Source organism: Seriola dumerili, unplaced genomic scaffold, assembly GCF_002260705.1.
Source record: "Seriola dumerili isolate Sdu_G_001 unplaced genomic scaffold, Sdu_1.0 BDQW01000149.1, whole genome shotgun sequence".
NCBI classification, from domain to species: Eukaryota; Metazoa; Chordata; class Actinopteri; order Carangiformes; family Carangidae; genus Seriola; species Seriola dumerili.
Window position 1 is genome coordinate 21763683 of NW_019174404.1, and position 20790 is coordinate 21784472.

General features: G+C 41.0%; 2 protein-coding genes across 2 annotated transcripts; one reads left to right on the top strand and one right to left on the bottom strand.

The window, feature by feature from the left end:
* Nucleotides 1-4617: 4617 nt before the first annotated feature.
* LOC111226129 (leucine-rich repeat, immunoglobulin-like domain and transmembrane domain-containing protein 3) lies at nucleotides 4618-10171 on the bottom strand. The gene is made up of 6 exons (XM_022751228.1): nucleotides 10062-10171; nucleotides 9000-9374; nucleotides 8381-8466; nucleotides 6542-6835; nucleotides 6392-6451; nucleotides 4618-5193 (listed from the first exon to the last, which is right to left on the bottom strand). The coding sequence occupies exons 1-6, from the start codon at nucleotides 10169-10171 to the stop codon at nucleotides 4706-4708; spliced, it is 1413 nt and encodes a 470-aa protein (XP_022606949.1). The 3' UTR covers nucleotides 4618-4705.
* Nucleotides 10172-11378: 1207 nt separating this feature from the next.
* fam241a (family with sequence similarity 241 member A) lies at nucleotides 11379-20779 on the top strand. The gene is made up of 2 exons (XM_022750123.1): nucleotides 11379-11660; nucleotides 14718-20779. The coding sequence occupies exons 1-2, from the start codon at nucleotides 11508-11510 to the stop codon at nucleotides 15012-15014; spliced, it is 450 nt and encodes a 149-aa protein (XP_022605844.1). The 5' UTR covers nucleotides 11379-11507; the 3' UTR covers nucleotides 15015-20779.
* Nucleotides 20780-20790: the final 11 nt, after the last annotated feature.

The window sequence follows — 20790 nt, forward strand, 5'->3', positions numbered from 1 at the left end:
GGTCAGACAGTGTAGAGAATTTCAAAGAGTGAGGGAGAGATTTATTCTGTGCTCAGAGTTAACACGCCTCCTCCTGTTAAACATCTACAATCTGTCTGTAAATCAACAGCTTTCAACTTTAACTGTGTGTGTGTGTGTGTGTGTGTGTGTGTGTGTGTGTGTGTGTGTGTGTGTGTGTGTGTGTGTGTGTGTGTGTGTGTTTGTGTGAGTGTTTGTGGTTTAAAACTGCTGCATGTTGTTCTCTGTGTGTGTGCATGTAAACACAATATGTAACTTTAGAAACAAGTGAACCTTTCTGTGTGTGTTTGGTTTGAATCCATCTGAGTGATATAAATGTAAAGTGAACTGGATGCAGTGGAATCTGTCCTGCTGACACGGGGGAGGGGGGGGGGTCTACATGACTTTAGCTGCTATTGCATTTGCTCTTTGGTCAACAGTGATTGCAACAGAGAGACGTGTGAACAGAAAAGCAAAACAATGGCTGTGTTGTGCTGCACCACACTAACAGGATTAACAGAGAGAAATATTCATTTCTCCTCTTGTTCCAGTAGCAGCAGGACTGAGGATGATGATGGTGGTTGGTCCTAATGAAAATATTTAAACCTATTAGCAAGCTGATCATGAAAGTATGTGTTCATGATCCCCAGAGGAAAATCATTTTGTTGCCCCTTGATCTTTCATCTAGCCGACCGTTAACATCTAACAGAGAGGCTGCCATGAAGTTTACTGAGCCCACTGATGCTCCCCAGAGGATGAACCTTTTACATGTTGGACATACAGAGGAAGAGTTAGACAGTGTTAGAACTTAAATGGACATGAAACTCAATCAATCATCAGCATGTAAGATGAAAAACTTTGTTAAACTGTGTCAAAGACACCAGACTGTGTTTATAAAACCATAAGACAAATCAACTACAACTCCCAAGGTGCATTTCAGTAAGAATCATGCAATCACAGAGGTTAAAATTTGAATTTACACCTTGTTCAGACCGAAAGCGACATGAACGTCAAAGTGACAGGAAGTCATTTATTTTCTGTCAGCTGGCGTGTCTTGGGGTCGAGCAGCCGCAGCCTGTCGGTGGCGTGTCTTGGGCGATGTGGCTGTCAGAAAATGTTGAAGTCCAGGTGATTTAATGGTAATGAGCCCATTGGTTTGGCATCAACCAATCAGAACTCAGAGGTGCTCTGCTCTAGAGAACACAAGAGAACACAACTGTGTAAACTTTTGTACCCGTCAAACTTTTGTTCTGAAGCACAATGGAGAAGATAATACAATGTGTCCCTGTTTGTTTACAGAGACTAGAACAACCACCTTGCATTGTCTGCCTCCACCACTCAAACTAATTTCAGATTACATGTTTACCCAGAGTTATATAAAATATGAACCATTTGTGTGGAATTCTGTAATAATTTCTGTGTGAGTCTTGAGTAATGACTAAAAAGTGTTACGTGAGTTCACACTGACCTTGACCTTTGATGCATTTGTCGCATAAAATTGATGCCTGGACTAAGCTGCTGACACCGTAGGTGTTCCAGGGGAGCTGGTGAAGTGTAGCTTGTGATATATTTGGTGAAAATAGGGGGGAGTTGCTAACTAGCGCCATAGCAAGCAAAACAGTGTTGCTTGACAATGTGATGCCTATCAGGCAGTAACGTTAACACTGTTAACTTATACACTACATGTAGTCAGTTGGAACAAAGATACTGTTAACGTGTCTAACAAACTTGCTAGCTGTCTGTTTCATCTACGTCAGAGCGCTCACCAACCTCAACAGCGTCCTTGGCAGCCAGAGTGAATTTTTTACCTCTCAATGCTTTCAGTCTGAACGTATGGTTACTTCGTTTTTCTCCTTAGCAACAGTAGTATTTTAGTAATCAATCCAGAATGTGGAAAAGCTCTTATTGCATTCAGTGAGGTTTCTGTAGCGCACCATACAGCAGAGCCCTCAGATGAAATGAAAAAAAAAATCAATAAAGATTGTAACACGAACAAGTTGCGTGACTAATAGGAAGTTAAGGGTGAGGTTAATGTGAGCAGGTTTTCTGAACCTTACTGAAAACACACCTGTGTTAGCAAAACACAAGGGGCAAAGCATTTGTGGCAGCTTCAACTTTCCATCCAAATCTAAGCAACTTCTAACTGAGCTTCAAGAAAATTTGCAAAGGAAAATGTGACTCATGCGTGTTTCCTTTCACTGCTGTGTATGTTGGATGCATTGGTGATGCTATTTCTCCAGTTGGGTGCATTTAAACTATTTCATTTGAAGAAGACACAGTGAGATCACCTAATCAGTCAAAGCTCAAACAAAGGCCACACATCTGATGTTTTCATCTGCTGCAAGTCTGTTGTCTCTCCAGTGGAAGCCTAATGCTTTTTGTCAGGATTTATTAACTAAGTCATCATTCTTCTTTTCTTTTTTTTTCAATCAACTTCAGCCAAGCAATACGATCCAGGGAGGCCAGAGAGTGATACATTCATGGGTCTCAAGATTCATCAGATGCCAAAACACTGCAAAGCCATTTACACAAATATGATTTCATAACTTGGAAAAATGATCTCAACAGTGTCATGTTATCCTCCGTCTCCACGACCATATGGTAAACAGTTGAACTCAGCTGACCATGTTACACAGCTAAAGGATCAAAGCAGAGCAGCTTATACGACAGCCTGACCCTGAGTTTCTTCCTCATATTGTATCTTTATTGTGTTTCATAGAGATAAGACTCATAAACATTAAGACTCCCTTATCCTTGAACTCAAAAAGTATCTGCATGAGAGACAGGGTCTTTCCAAGCCGGGAGTGCCAGGCCTTGACAGTGCAGCGGGCCAGATCCCAAAAGAGCTAAATGTACTAGGCAGCCTCACTATCAGGGACAGTCCGATAGTCAGTCACCCTAATATAAAACAGTTCTCTGTGTACCTCAGTCCTTCAAAGAATGCTCTGGGCTCATAGCATCTATATCAGACCTAGCTGGAGTTAACCTCTACCCATCCAGTAGAGTGGGGCTTACCTTCAGACAGGTGTGGATGGGCAAACCGGGTTGATGCGTGATGTGAAGTTTAAGCCTTTTATTTTAGGTTAACAAAAAGACGAAACAGTTTTTAAAATGTAGTGGTCAGGAAAATGGTAAAGAAGGACAACGCCTTGGATTTTTCCTGCCTTATATAGTAAATAGAGGAACTAACTCATCCTGTTGTTCACAATCATGTGCGTATTTGGACAAATGTTATGATTGCGAACATTAGAGATAACACTTGAGATGTATAATAAGCAATACTTGTAATGAGTAATGAGTAGTTATTGAGAAACATGAATGTGAAACATAAACTGTAAAACGTGACAATGAGAACATCTGGATCACATCTGGATCACACAGCATAATACTGAGCGTGACCTAATGAATATATCAGTACATGAGTTCATATAAGAGCAGCAGATAGAAATTGTGACATGGAAATGAGCTCATGATTACATATGCAAACAAAATAAAACTTGAAGTAACTACATGACTTGGACACGTGAGCAAATCAAGAAGAGAACCAAAGAAAAGCAGGATCTTTTATTACAGAAAGTGTTTAAACCCATGACCAGAATAGTCATACATTATGTCTTGGTGTTATTGATAAAAGGGGAATCAATTATTCCTCTTTTTGCTGGGGACCCTTGAAAACCACTGGTCTATGATAAGGACCTGTGTTTTTATGTGTCGGCTGCTTGTCTGCATGTTTCTATGCACCAATAATTTTGTTGTATACAGATCTTACAATGACAATAAAGGTTTTCTGATTTAGACAGATTAAATAAATGTCATTGTAAAAAAATAAACTGTATTTTAATTTTGGCAGAATTATGAATAATGACAACAGGGGGATGGTGTACTTGTTATAAAGCCCAGGCCACAGTGTCACAGTGAGTTGTTTGTAGCGTATCTTCTGGCACCACCTTGTGGTCATGTTACATTTAAATGTAAAGTCAAAGAAAATGTCCGGTAGGTATCGTAACTCTCTCTTTCTCTCACACAGTCTGGATCAGACAGTAAGAATATGGAAAAACAGATTCTTACTTTGGGGCTCTTTGTGGAACCATAAACCAGGGCCCTCAAACTCAAATTACCTCGGGGGCAACGGCCAAGGTGTTCTCTTCCGAGGTGGCTGCTGAACACTTCTGAGTAAACAAAGAAAATTCAGTGTTTTCATTTTTCCACACTATAATGAAGCTGTACGTTGAGACTCTCTCCTCTGTGCTGTATGAGCATGTGTCCTCTCTGGAAGCTGAAGCTGTAGACACAGTTCATCCCTCTGTCTCTGGTGGCTGTGATTATGAAAACCTCTATGTCATTGTGAAATACAGGACCCAAGGCATTGTGGGAAAATTAATGGTTACCCCAAGCCTGGCTCAGACCTTCAGGTGTCAGGTATCAGGTGTGATTCAGACCTCTCGGATGGTCCCGGCTTAAGTGTTAAAGGAGAAAATAAAGACCCAGAAACCACAACTGCAAAATAAGTGACTGGATCTGGTCCTGCAGACCGGATCTGGCTCACAGGCCGGTAATCTGAGAGCTTTGCAGAAAACAAAAGGCACATCACTGACACCGATCCGATTTTCTCTGTGTGACACTTTTTATTTTGACCAACAGGACAGCTCGTCAACAACCTGAGTTATTCTACAGAACAGAACACTAAAACTAGAGGTTCACAGACATGTCACCGATCCTGCTCTTCTTTATATCTCTGTGTTTCTGACAGAAGAGCACTTGTCGTGTTGTCTGAGGACTCAGGTGTAGACTTAATGGACGTCTGGGTCTTCTTCTTCGTATCTTGGGGGTTCACTTTGTACTCGTCTGCAGGGAACACTCTGGACCCAGGATCAGGGGCGGTCTGGGTCTTGTTAAAGGAAGGTGGTGTGATGTTTAGGGGTATCTGGTTCTCCTTCATCGAGGGGGTGTTGATAGTGGCTGGATTCTGGTTTGGCCTCCTGTATTTTAGTGACGGTTTTGGTGGGGTCTTCTGGGACTTCTTCTTTGGAGGACGGGACAGTCTTGTGACACCCACCACCCTCAGTCTGATCAGGGCTTCAGATATTCCTCCCATGTTCCGCGCCTGGCACCGATATTCTCCAGCGTCCTTGTACGACAACCCGTTTAGGCTGATGATCGACCAGCGGACCCCGACCCGAGGAGACTCCTGCATAACTGGGACATAAAAAGGTTAACAGGCAACTATCAGTGGGTATATGCTAGCTACAGCACACATCCGTGCAATGTATAGTGTCTTATTGGGAGGTTTAAGGGGGTTTATAGTTGTCATGGCAAAATGTGTCAATATAAGGGGCCATCAGGGGCGCCTTTTCCCTTTGGGGGCCCCAAACATTTGCCTGGTTTGCCTCTCCTGATGGTGCACTTCTGCTAACTATAGCATAGAGTTTTACACAGGCAATCTTTGAGACCAGAACCAACTGAACTCAGGTTGTACTCCTGTCTGACAGTTAGTTCTGCAGGACTAAAACTGGGTTTAACAAATAATAATAATAAATGACAATTAATAGCCGGCTTTAACTTTACTTAACAACTGTGACTTTTCCTACTGGACACTCAAGTTATGTAACTTTCCACATTGAAAGGTTTAAAAATGACTAGACCTGTGTTATATATTTTCTGGAGTTGTGTACATTGTGTACACCTAAGAGAAATCTGTGATTTTAATCATGGTAATGGTATGTGTCATTTGTCAGTGACATCATATCCTGTATGATGATGGGTTGGTGTTGTGGTTTCCTGCCAGAAGCTCAACATTGACTTTTATCTAGTTTTAAGCCACATACACTTTTTACACCTTGGTGGGTTTCAGCTCTATGTTTGAACCAGATGAAGGATTTTAGTCGTCGGACGACTGGATCTGAAGTTATCAGAGAAACAAGCTGGTGGTGGTGAAGACAACAATTCCCATGATCCAAAGCTGTTAGGGTTAGGGTCTCCCAACACCGTCTTTCGTTATTGTTTTGATTGAGAGACCCCTAGAGGCAGAAGTTACAGACTGTGTTTAACAGTACTGGTTTTAATTTACATTATTAACATGATTATGACTACATCATATTAAACATCTGTCTGTGTCAGGGTGCTTATAGAGCTCCTTCACATACACAGTGGGGTCCAAAGGGCTCATATACTGTATACCCACTGTAGTCACATTCATCCATTCACTCACACATGCATACTGCACTTTTCTATCACACACACACACACACACACACACACACACACACACACACACACACACACACACACACACACACACACACACACACACACACACACACACACACAAACACACACACACACACACACACACTGGGTTGAACAATGGTATGAAGACAAACGAAAAAGCACTTACAGCTCTCTAAATTCCTGGGCAGCTGTTCAGAGCTCTCAATCATGTTCTGCTGGCAACAATCTGGACAGAACCAAACACACAATGACTGGACTGATGCTCAGATGTTAGTGACATCACTTCATCACTGCAGAGAGACCCTTCGTTTCTCACCAGCATAGGCTGAGGTCTTGATCCAGGTCAGGGTTGGTGTTGGGTAGCCGGTGGCGTCACAGCGGAGGATGACGTTGCTGCCCAGTGGAGAGACGACTCTGGTGGCTGCGGGCTGAACTGAGGGCCTCATGCAGCGGGACAGTTGGGCCTGGGTCAGCAGCACCCCCGACTGACCCAGAGACCTGCTGCACATCAGCAACTGGTCCATGAGAACCACAGGACTCCACAGGGACATGGACAAGGACATCACCATGGAGATCTGGCAGTCACACAACCAAGGGTTGTCATGGAGACCTGGGTATCCAGGACAATTTGCCCTGTTAGCATCATTGTCATGTTTGATATGTGTCATAAACTGGGTGGAAGAGCTGCTGTGATGGCAGGTTTTCAGTTGTGCACAGTCATTTATTTCAGTATTGCTGGAATGACAATGCTGTCAGTTATCTATGATGTTTGCTTCCTCTGAGCTATTTTACCACCAAGTTGGACGGACTGTATCAGAGCCTAAAGAAAAGTATGAAATGCTCACTCATATTTTACTCTCAGTCAGTGTTAATGTGAGTGGTTAGTATGAGGAAACATGCATGTGTCTGTGCTTGTTTTTTTGTCATTGTCAGTGATTAACAGATAATGAAAGTACCCTCTCTTGACAAGCACAAACATATATACAGATTCTGTCACCATGTCCCAAAACCTGTGAACTCTACTGAATGAACTCAATTACAATGGACATTTCCTAAGAGAAGTGTAAAACATGATGTCATGTGAGGGAACCTGCTGATATGGAGAAAAATCACTCACGTTCACCTGGTAAGTAGACAATGCAATTTAGCAAATTTACGCTCTGATTGCTGGCTGCTGAGAAAAGTCTGAAGCTGGGCTTCATTGTTTGAAATGCCAGAAACTAACATTTAAAATAGAGCTGCAACTAACTCTGTCTGTCTGTCTGTCTGTCTGTCTGTCTGTCTGTCTGTCTGTCTGTCTGTCTGTCTGTCTGCCGACTGTCTCCTGGACTGGAACAAATGTCAGTAAAGTGGTGGATAAACACCACAGACATCAGTTGATTTGAAACATCTGTGCCCCCCTCCCCTACATTAAAGTGAATAGGGAAAATGAATGGTACTCCCACCACTTTGAATTGGAACTATGGTTCCAATTCTGTAAGTCTCTGAGCTTTGATAGACACATTGTATGAAAGAAGACAAATTTACCTACGTAATGGGAAAAAATATGGGTGAAGAATGAAATATGTGGCCATGAGGACAAATTAAAGAGGTTTAACTTCTTCACCTCAACACTGTGATGTCATCCTCCCACAGACTCCCATTATAAATTCAGCAATTGTCAGAAGAAAACATAAAACTTAAACTACAATGAATCAAAACCTATTAAAGATATCAAAAAGACAAATCCAAGTTTAATACCTGAAAGTCTTGGGACCCATTTAAAGTTTAAATGAAGACCCTATGATGACTCGATGATTTGAACTTTGTCTCCATTCATTTTGCATGTCCTGATCGAGATGCAAGTTTTGAATTTTTGAATGGAGTATGACAAACAGTGCCGGACTATAAGTGCCAAAGTGAGCATAATAATAAGTCAATAATTAACAGAATTTTTGGACCTGACAACAGCATGTGGTGGGATTGCTTTGTCAGCGATCCCACCAACAACATGTATGTTGTACATGGGCATGTTACGAACATTAAAGTGAGAGAATAAGAGTGAAGCTCTATTGGCCTGATAGACATTGGACTTAATCTTCATGTCTGATCTACATCAACTATGGCTGCTATTAGACACAATCTAATGTCTGTGTTGCTCCAAAACACACTATACCCAAAATCCGTCTCTGTGTTGGCCCCCCGTGTTGTCCTGGGAGAGGAAACCACAGGTCCAGCAGCTCGGCAGGTAGGATAGTCAACCTGAGGGGAGAGAAGGAAAAGAAAGATGAGGAGCGGAGTCAAGGAAAGGAAACAAGGTGTCATGATATGCCCTTTAGAGACTCTTTGTACCCTGTTGCTTTACTTCCTGTCTTTGTCTAGTTTTCCTGCTTTTGTGTGATGTGTTTCACCTGTGTCCAGTCATCCCTGCCTCCCTTGTGTACCGTATTTACTCTCTGTTCTCTCTGTTCTCTCTGCCAGTTCGTCTGCTCACTTTTCCCCTGATGTTTCATCGTGTTTCAGTTCTTGTTTCCTGAGTTTTGCCCGGTGCCTCTGACTTCCTGTTAGCTTTGGCAAACGTTCCTTCTCGCTACACTTACCAGCCTTCATTTGGATCTGTGTTTGGATCCTGAGAACCTTACAATTTGACACAAGGAGAGGAGGACAGGATAGGAAACAAGGAGAGGAGGACAGGATAGGAAACAAGGAGAGGAGGAAAGGCAAGCTGAAGTAGCTATTGATACTGCTGACAGCTCTGTAAACTGGCTACATGGTTGTACAGCATGTGGACCCACCTGTTGCTGGACAGGTCGAGGTAGGTGATGTTAGGGAGGAAGAGCGCGGCGTGGGCGGGAAGGCTGGACAGGCGATTGTTGTGGAGACCCAGAGTTTGGAGCTGGGGCATGTCCCTTAGCCCCTCCCAGGGGAAGGACGTCAGGAAGTTCCCATCAAGACGCAGCTCCCGCAGGGCCTTCAGGTTGACAAAGCTGCTGGGGTGGATGGATGTGATGGAGTTGTAGACCAGCCACAAGAACCGTAGCTCTGACAGGTTGTAGAAGGCTGCCCGGGGCACCCTGGAGATCAAGGTCTTCTCCAGACGCAGTTTGACTGTGTCGGCTGGTACATTAATGGGAACAACTGAGATTCCAGGGTCACTGCACTGCACTGACCTGTCATTAAAGTGAATGGGAAAGTGGTCTTAGACTTTTGGACCCCACTGTCTTTCTATCATCTACTGAAGTTAGCATGATAACCAGCTAGACTTGATAGCTCGTCTGTAGTCCTCCAGCCTGTCCTGAAGACGCAGCTGCTCAGAGGACGTACTATAACCTCAATGGCTGAGAATCTTGACGAGTGACAATCACAACCACAAGCCCCTGACACGAAACCACGTTCAGTGACAGAGAAAGCTTAGAATAGAACCTTTTAAAACAGGAGGATTGCCCCCCTTAACCTCCATAAGTAGATGGTCTTCAGCACGTGAAGGTGCATTAGTTAATGGAATCTTATTACTTTTAGATTACTTTTCATCTACAATCAAAAGTATATAATGTTATGTAATAACACTACCCACTTATCCACAATGCAAACGCATATATGCATGAGACAGACCATATGATTACACCTTTTTTTTGCAATATGGAAATCCATTCAGTGATTTACTCACGTTCGGTGATGACATAATTTGGTTATAACATTTGTTACAATAGCACTAATGTGTTGGTTCAGATAGAGATTCTATAATAAAATAATAATAAATAAAATATAGTAGGCTACGATGAGTTATGTTTATGGAGAAACAAATCAGTTGAACACACAAACACACAGAGACGAGAATGAAGTCAGCCTCACTCCACCTGAGCTCTGCTGTTCCACTGTTCCCATACGAGCAGGCGCACAGAGATGGACAGGAGTGGACCGCCAACAGAGAGGACTGCAAGATGTGAACCAGGACCAGCAGATACATCCTTCAGCAGAGGAACCCCGCACTCAGACAGGCCATTTGTATCTCCATATTCCCAGTGCTCTCCAGTCTGAAGTGGTGTCCACAGTGCAGAGTGAAAATGAATCCCAGATTAGCTGGGATTACACTGCTTACAAGCGGGGTGTAATCCCATGCCTCACTGTCAGAATAACAAATCACAACATCAGGGCCAGCCCGAGCCTTTTCGTGCCTTGGAACAGTATGACACCACTACCCTGCCCTGTGGGGTATTTCATGAAGACAGTTGTACAGCACAGTGTTGTTTAATGTTAATGTAGTAGTGAAGAAAGTTACAGCTAGTAAGAGTGGATGGTTGTAACATGGATCAGTTGTAACAACACCAGTTTCTCCAATCAGGAACAAGTTATGAATCACCTGATTCACTCTATACCTGCTCAACTGAGTTATTCCACATGTGAGGAAGTAGCACCCTATGACAGACACAGACAAAACTCATTTTTAGGTAAGAAAGTATTGTTTTTTTGACAATTTTTTCTAATTTATGTCATCTTTATTGTGTATTGTCATGCTAGTTGTCAGTGCTAATGTTTTATCTGATAGCTGTAAATTAAGCTAGTTCATTTCTACAAGAGTCAGGGTTACTGTAATTGTAATTAATAACACACACATACACATACATTTAAGTCTAGAATAAAAATCTTTCAATATCAACTTGAGCCCAGTTTTTTTTTTTTATAACCCATGTTTGTTTGCATCCTGGAAAAACTGGTGTACTGAATTATCTATTTTAACTTCCTGTTTGTTATGCACCGCTGATGTACTGATAACTATCAATTACTAATCAGATTTATGGAGGCTTATTTGTAGTGATGTTATCATGTGTGTTCAGGTCTGACTGAATCATGACTCAGATTTTTGACACAAAAATTCAAAATGATGTGAATTTATACATGTTTTGAATATTGATATTAGATGACTTGTTAAATGATCTTATTCATCTGATGTGGCTTGGAGATCAGTTTGATCTGTCAAATTGATCACCAAGCCAACACATGTGTATAAATGTAACTAGTAATATAAGACATGATGAGCTCTCAGTCCCTTTTATTTTGTCAAAGTAGCTCTCAGTGAAAAAGGTTGGAGACCCCTGACTTACAGCCAGTAGCATTGCTGTAGTCACTATCCCGGCCTGTAGGGGGCGCGTGTTCACATCGTGCATTGACACGACTAGAACTGCTGATGTTGACCAGCTCTCGCGAACTCTCGGGGCGGACGTTGGGACCGTAATATCTATTTATCACTCTCCGCTCGCATGTTTTGATTCCTGAAAGTTGCTGTCAGTGGACTGCTTCGTAAAATGTCCGCTGTGACGCCGCCTGTAAACGACCGGTGTGTTTTTCATCGACGTGAATTTGAAGAGCTGCCGTCAGTGAACCAGAGAGGAGGAAGGCACATTGCTCAACCTGTCCACGGTGCGAGGCAGACCGCACAACACCACCAGCGACACCGGGTAAAGCACAAGTAACGTCACGTCAATAAGCTAGCTGTAGCCCTGTAGTGGATCTCATGCTAGCCTTGTCATGGACCCAGACCCGAAATCAGGAGGGGGTTTAATGTGTAGGAGCTGAGTTCAGTCACGTCCTGTGATAGAGAAAGAGCTTTCACTTTACCACCTCAGTCTTTACGATTTTCAGTTATCCAGTCTACCTCTCGTGTAAAAAGCCATAATAACACTAGCGCGCCAGCCAGACTCCATTCAAAAAACCTGACACTTAAATATTTCTTTTCAAAGGTGAGCTATACACAGCTTATAGAACAAGATTTGAGAATATTAAGAGCTAACACCACCAACTACTAAAGTCGGGACATATATGAGCCAAATATATAAGTAGCTGCATTATTAATAATAACAATAATTAAGAGCTGCAAGGTGTAATGCTTATATTATGATATGATACAGTAGCTTATACACACCATTTAAAGTTGTCAGGTCGTGACCTGTTAGGTCTCTGTTTAGCTGGGGGAGCGCTCAACAACTTTAAAAGAAATGCTTGTTCACCTTCATAAGAGAGAACACCATGTGACAGGGATGGGTTTTATCATGAACTCAGTTATAATGACAGTGTGTTATTAGATTCGGTTTTTTCATAGGGGAATGAAATGCATTAACTACAGACAGCCCTCAGCCCATCTACAGTAGCAGAGCTTTAATTACCAGTTGGAGGCTGAAGGTCATGCCTGTAATGTAATTACAATGGGGGTTAAGGCTGCAGACAGTCAAACAGCACTGAGATCTAGGTGAATGTTTGCCTTTTGTTTTACCAGATACAGGATGATTCATTTGAATCATCAGTAATTTTCCTTATTTCCCATTTTACCAGTTGTATTTTAATTCAGAATTATTCAAACTGGCCCGAGCTTTACATTGTAACTTACTGCAACTGCAGACTAACAAGGTGTGGTCATTTTAACACACACACACAACTGCGGTTTGACAGGTTTTTTTTATTTAAATCAGTCTCTAGTCTTTGATGTGTGTCTGCTGCTCTTTGTAATTCACAGTGGTATTGAAGGTCCTTAGTTCGATTGTCTCTAAGATTTTCTTTTCTATTGTGGGTACAACTTATGGTGAACTTTGTTCTAGTAGTACATTTGTTTTTCCTTCGTGTCGCTATTTTTTTTTAAGGAGTGCTGTTGTTCATAAAGTTAGCAGGTGGGACGTATTGATAGTGTGTCTCAGATCGCTCTCTAGTCCAGTAAGGAAGTAAATCATTATACAGTAAATGAGATTACTAAATTTTTTTTGACCTTGATCATGATCTGAGTCATTTAATATTTGATGATCTGCAGATACTGTGTCCAGTCTGTTACTTATATTTACCTATATGTTGATTAAATATGTGTCTCACAGCTGTAGACTTCTGAATTCAGTAAACCTCATTTTTTGTAAGCTACTTGATCCAAATATTGATGTTGATAAGTATAAATTATAAATATGATATGAATGAAAGTTTACCTGGGGGAGTGTGACTCATGAAATTGTTGTGACAAATCATCTGGAGACATGTCTTACTCTGTTGGATTTATGTTTGCCCAAATGTTGATTCAGCACTGGCTGAAAATGGCAAGTAGCGACCAGATGGTTTCGTACATTCCTACTGTTTGCTAATGACAAAAAGAGAAGGTTAACAGTTTCATTAGTGAAGCTCAGTGAACCAGAGTCATTTGCGCCATAATAATCTTTCACATTTATACTCTACTATGTACTCACATAGCACAGAGCAGCTCTTTCAAAAGGTGGACAAAACACAGCAGAGTAAGAACATGCAAGAACTGTTCTACAACTTAACCGTCTATACCTCTATATGTTAAAGGAGCTATTTTTAAGTTTTGCTATTGCTACATAGCTAACGTTAGCATTAACAGCTGTTTACTTACCAGTCTAGAAGAAACGTTGTGGGTTAAGTATTAAACTTCATTCCTTTATCCACCAAGAGCTGTCTCCAGAGGTGAAATATTGTTTTGCTTCTATTTCTATAACTTCTTTCCACTGAAATTAGCATGCTTACCAGCTAGCTCCAGTTGGGCCGTCTTGTCACTTTCCGATACTGAGTCACTGTAGAGTTCAGTCTGTCCTGAAGAAGTAGTGATGCTCAGAGGATGTTTTATAAGCTCGTCTTGTAAACATGACTGAAGCTCTTACCAAGACTGCTGAGTAAACAGCTGTTAATGCTAATGTTGGCTACAAATAGCAAAACTTACAAACAGCAGCTTTAACGGTATTAATCAATGAGTTTGCATGCTGATGAATAGTTGTCTTAATTTGCAGACCCTAGTTTTGCACTGATTTAAAGATTGACAGTTACTCAAACTTGATATTTGCAAAATATTTGAATCCGAACATGATGTTTCTCTACCAGGAGAACAGGTCGTCCTCTATTATATGATTTTAAAATAAAACAACAAAAATGTTATCAAATCAAAGTAAAGCAGAACAACAGCATGTATGTTTTTACCTGTGGGCTTTTTTTTTATTATGCTTTGTATTTAATTATCGTGGGTGTTTGATCTCCTGTTATTACTGATTTTACTGCTGCACAAGCCTTCAGTAGACTACGATGCACACACAGCATAGCATTCCTCTTTTACTGCATCCACAGGTATTGCATTAGCCATGGCGGTTTAAAGTATCACAATCAATATGTCTGACCCACCATGAGCTGGTGAGGGTGGATTACATATATATAGTGGTTAGCCCAGTCTCAGCATGCACATGCAGTACACTTCTGCACACCCCGAATGACACACTCAGGCATGACACCGAGAGAGGGCCGGGAAATAGACAGACGGGGACAGTACAAATTTAATGGAATTTTTTTATGGTCCACCAGACCACTGATGTGTTGGGATTCATAATATATGTATAATATATATAGTAGCATAATAAACATGTTAATTATATGAAAATTTAGATTTTGTCTAAAAAATTTTTGCGAGAGGGTAACAACAAACAAGACAAACAAGAGCAACTCTGTTCATTACTGGAACTGGAACTTTGTCTTCACAGGTGGATGGCAGCCAGACCCAACCTCGACCGCCCAGCGACCCCACTGCCAGATGGCCCCACGTGGACGACCCCACCACCAGAGAGCCCCAGCTGGACGACTGCGAGCGGATGGGGACTCTGTTTGGGATGCTAAACAAGTGTCTTCGGGGGATGGGCTTTAGCCAGATGTACTTTGGGGACAAGATAGTGGAGCCAGTAGTGATTGTCTTCTTCTGGCTGCTGCTCTGGTTCCTGGGTATTCAGGCCCTGGGACTGGTGGGAACTCTGTGCATCATCATCATCTACATCCAGAAGTAATGAGAGCTTGTGATCGATGGAGCCTGCTGTTTTCTTTGGTTAATACTTGCACATGCTGGACTCATTTAATTCTAATGGATGTTTGGATTGAAATATGCAGTGGATCTGTGCTTAAGGGGGACGTCGTGGAGAGGTCTGTAGTGATAGAGGCTGATGGTGGTTTGAAAGCTTGTTCAGTGAGGAGTCTTCAGAAGTGTCTGGTCTGGAGCTTCTGCCTCAGTAAAAAGGAGTGGAGCTGTCCTGCTGCCTCTGTTCACATGACATAAGTGGTGTTGATCACTTGATTTAAAACAAAAAAACAAAAAAAAAAACAGGAAGATACTATGGGAAATGGTTTGTTTGTATATGAGTCAGAAGCTACAGAGTGAAAGCCAAAAGTCTCAGTGCTCAGGAATCAGAACTGCACACGTCTCTGTCTGTTAATGTGTGCAAGTGCAGCAGTAATATGACTCCAATGATCATAAGGAACGGTGTCTGACAATACATACAGGATATGTTACGTTCTTGTGAAACCTTTTCTCTTTAGAATTTTTACTTTGCAAGATACTAGGGATTCACAGTTTTTTATGATAAACGGAAAAATGTAATTATTGTTATTGCCCTGAAATCGCACATTGGTGCATCTCTAATAGATACAAGTGGGAATCACCTTCTGAAGGGGGTGGACAGAAACGTGAAGTATGATATTGATGATTTCTCACATTCATGGGAAGATAAGAAATTGGGAAAGTAAATGTTTTCAACAGATACAGTTTAATTCAGGTATTCTTGTGTCAATTCTTGTTACAAAGCTTAACTTTTACACTGGATGGAAACAACATATGTATGGTCTTCCAGTTTGTCTGCTGGTGTGGCCTCACAACATTTCATGTTAGACTGACATACTTAACCTTCACTGAGTAAATAGAATTCACAACTTTTATTCATACAATATCAATATCAGCATATCAGACTAGATATTGTGTCTTGGAGTTTTGTTTATATATTGAAATACCTTCAGTTTGTGTTTTTAGTCTGGATTAACATTTATGTTTTAGTTGAGTGGAGTTAATACTAAATACCCCTGTGTAATCACCATATCTGGTTGGGTTTAAGTGTTAGGTGGTAATAGTCTTCAAGACTGGGAACACACTGCCTGCGTGGCGTGTGCGTGGCGACTGCGGAACATCTTGGGTCTCGTTTCGGCGCCTATGTTAACAGGTTAGAGTGACTGCGTGTCAGTGCGGTTCCCTGAATCTGATTATGAAATGAAAACATATACATATTATATTTTTTTAACCATTTTAGCAGCTGCATGCGGAGAGCCTGGCGTTTTAGTGACGCTTTCTGTCAAAAATAAATCAGAAATTAATTTATAATGAAAAGAAATCCAACATTGGAGCAGCTGGCTGCTGGCCATTGTCCAAGGCAAACTCTATAACAGATAGAGCTGACAGGAGCAGTGACGCAGCACACACACAGTATGAACGCTGAAACACATACATGCAAGCCGCAGCAGTTCAGCGACACAGCCATCATGCACACATAACACAGGCAGTGTGTTCTCGACATAAAGAGGACCTATTTTGGGTGGAGTCTTAATTGGTTGGCAGAAAGTGACAGTCAGCGGTGTCAGATGTCAGTTTTCGATATGGATCAACTGGTCGCCTTCTCCAATTATTTTAATGGTTTGTCAGCAGAGGATAAAGTTAAATCAGTGGATCAGGGAATAAAGTCTGAACTCTCTGGATCCATGAATGCCTCCTTGGTAAGACATTCTCAGTCATTAATGCCAGTGATATTATGTGGTCCCAAGGCTTAGCTAAAGTTTGCACAATTGACTAGACTGTCCCATTTTGAAGGCTTCCTCAAATGCTGCCTAGAAATGTGTCCCTCTTTTCCTGGGCCACGAAGGCTCCCACAGGTGGATCCTTCGTGGTCCAACCTATCCCACGATTCATTGCTCGTTGGTGAAGAAAATAATAAACCAACAGAGAGCCTGAGGATTACACTGTTAAATGGTACAACTGTTAAAAAACCAAGGACCTCAAAAACTCAAGTTGTTATATACAAAATTTACATGTTGTCAAGGTTGCTAGGTGACAGGAGTGGCACTTTGTGACGCAACAGTAAGGGGTGGGCAGCAGATGATGCAAATCCTCAATTTGACTGTCTCATTTCGGTGTGGCCTTCATGGTCTACAACAGCTAGACCACGTCCTTTGAAGAATGCAGCCCCTGAATTGGGACACAGCTATATTGTTAAGTAAATGTCATATCACTGATATAATATCACTGTATGTCCCTTTCATTCATTAAATGTTTGCATCAATACTGAGTGATGCTGTAGCTTAACTGTCTATGAGCACTTTGGTTTGTTTACAGGCTACTTCTGCTTACATGCTAATGTTGCTAACATCGGTCAATGGTGTTTACCATTTTGAATTAGCCTACTGAGAATACCAGCTTTGTGGCTGCTGCTGTTAATAATTTACTGTTATTAACTCCATAATTTGATTTTTCCTTTGTGTGCGTTTTCATCAGTTCATTCAGTTTAATGGCTTGTAATCATTATCTCGCCTAAAAGGTCACGTTTTTATTTTTACTCCTATTCTGACATCCAACAATACAAATAAACATTTGTTTCCTTATTCTGGGATCTCACCTATTTCACTCTGCCTACTGTAAAATGCTAACAGTCAACATTTTACAGATATGCTCAGAATACACCTATTTACCATTTCCTCCAAAACTGTTCAATCTAATGCAAAATAGCTGCCTATGAATGTAGACTAATTCTTCAGTTGATACAGGTTGAAGGAAAATTAATAAGATAAACATCTACTAGTATGGAAGAATGTAAAGGTAAAGGTATATTGTAAAGGTTGTCTCAGGTAGTTTTTTACAGTTGAATATACTTTACTCCTCTGTTGATGTTTGTCACATTATCACACACTGTAGTCTCACTGAGTTTTAAGTTAACTACTGAGTTTTCCAGGGGAAACATCATCACTGTATAGTGTGTTCACTGCTCTTTTACCGTAGCCATGCTCCATTTGTCTTTCTTTTAAGAAACCATAATCAATTTTTTTGAACATAAATTTCTGTTTATGAGGCTTTTGTGTTTAGAGTTTCCTCTGTACCTACAAAGGAAATGTTGAATCTAAATGTTGAATTGCACTGTGAAGGAATAAAGATGAGTGTGCCTGAAAATGATCTTTGTGGTGTCACTGAGTTAAACAGTAGTGTCTGCAATGTTGTTGTTAAGACAGTCATCATTTTATTTGTGTTTGGAGAGTCATGTGATCCAAAGCTGTCTGTCACAGTATGCCTGTACCCTGTTATTACAGTCTGCTGCCAAGACCAGTTGTATCACACTTGACAAATATATTCACACCTTCCAGGTAGCTGTTGGTTTCTATTCATTTCCATTATAACAGTGAACTCAATAATGTGAACTATCACAGTGAACATCAGAGACCTGATTTTCAAATGTGGTTTGACTAATCCAGGCTAAGTGATTCAAACAATGACAGTACAGTTACAGTATTATTTAACTAAAGCGGTCAAATAAATTTAAAGTGGAAAAATGGAAATACTCAAAGTACAAGTACCTAAAATTGTACTGATGTACAATACTTAGAGTAAATGTACTTAATTACTTCTCATCACTGCTAATACAATTACATGGAAACATTTCATACTGTTCAATTATTATATTCGTAATAAAACGCCAAGGCAACATTGCAAACTAAAACTGTAATTTAAGGCTAAAGTTAGTAACTAGCTAACATCAGCGTTCGTCGTTAGATACTTCACACCATCTAATTCAGGAACAGTGAAGGTCAGCTAGTGAAGTGTATTAAACAAGCCAGATAGTTAGCCCAAACAGAACAATGTATGTCAGTGATGGGCATAACATAAAACCCATCATACATCCATCATCCAATCCCAACCATTAGTGGTAAAAACTATCATCACCCATCAATTTTAAATGGGAGACATAAACCTTCTACCACTGCCGACTGCCGTTAAAGGGAGTGTCAAAGAGATGGGTGATGAAGGGAGGCAGAGGAGATCTCCAGATATTGAGGTGCACAGTTGGAGCTTCCCACATGCCAATTCACCAGTCCCCTTTAATAATGTCGAACGGACAGTGAGTCTCGGTGTGCCACCAGGCTGCAGCTAAGTAGCCTGATGTTACTGCCTCCTGTCTATACATCATATGCACTGTCCAGAATGTATTCAAACACAATTTGTATAATTACAGGGAAAGAAAAATACATTTTTCGAGCACTTATCGAAACTGTTTCAAATTAACTGTTTTGAATGATACTCTGTCAGACCATTTTTAAAGTAATGTCTTCGTGTTTGGTTCCCAAAGTTAATGAATTCATGAGAAAAGAAACCAGAGGAGGTAAAAAGAAGGGAAGAGGGAAAATAACACAAAGGCAGGCTCAGAAGGAATGTCATCTCATTTCTATGGACTGACTGTCAGTGTATTAAATGTCCTACAGTGTACTTTACAAGAAAGTCCATGCTCTATCATGTTTTCAAGGTGGCTCTACTTTATTTGTGTGTTCACGCCCACAAAGTGCAGACTGTATTTACACAGGTACAAACATGCATTGTTCCTACAGCCAGGTTCACAGAGTGAGCTGGTTCACTCTGGACTAAACTCCCTCGACTGTAGAACATGAACTTGTGGAACAGGCCTGTTTAGGTTCTCACTCTAACAAGGTGATCCACAGAACCAAGTAAAAGCTTCTGTGAACGGGCTGGATGGAGCTGGATTTGCATGAGGCAGTAACATGTCTCCTGTCTGCAGAGACAATCATCTGCAAGCTCTCATCTCTGTGTTCAAGAGACCACAGTTTTTGTTTACCTGGCAGCAGGTGTGAATATGAGACTCATAGGTACCTGACGTTTTAGCTCATGCAGACTAAGCTAACTGGTTCAGTAAACACATATCATACAGGAAGCTACACTGAACTTTAAATATTACTGTTGTGAAAACTTTACTTTGCAATATGAGCAGTAGTTGTGCATGTAGCAAATCCTACTGAACATGAATACACTCATATTTACAACTATTCATATATTTACAATCACATACATGTACAATACATCAGCAGCTTCAAATCAGAAAAAAACATTTGAAGGGTTTGAGGGAAGTTCATTCGCAAAGTCTTCAGATCCCTTCACTGTTTTCACATTGTTATGTAGCACTCTCATTTCAATTCATTTTAATAAAAAGTCATTTCAGTGTAACATTTTATCTTTAGGACAAATTGAATGTAGCAGGTTTGTCTCATGTGTTGGTGGGAAAGACAAATTCCAGGGAACCTTTGAAAAACAGACTCACACCTACAACCACACTACAACTGCATCTCTCAAGGTCTGTCTCAGAAAAGATGAACGTTATTATGTTTTAAAATAAAAAAGTAACATTAATTTAAACAAATGGTTTGGTGCAAATCAAGTGTGGTCATGTGTCATTTCCAGCTACCGTCTTGATTTAGATAAAGAAACTAAACTAACTGGTTTTCTTTAATCCAGATTATCACAAGAGTCTCTGAGGATTCTGGGAAAATCCCCAGAACTACCAGGGACTTTGCTTTGAGAAAGATGGACGCTCAGCTCTGCGACAACATGTATTAAAACAGGACCAACTGTGTCCTGCCTGGATGAGGCTGAGGTCACTTTGATATATACGTGAGTCTCTACACCACGACCTGAGGTGATCTGAGTAACCAGGCCACCATCACTCTTCATTTCATTTACAAGAGAAAATATAC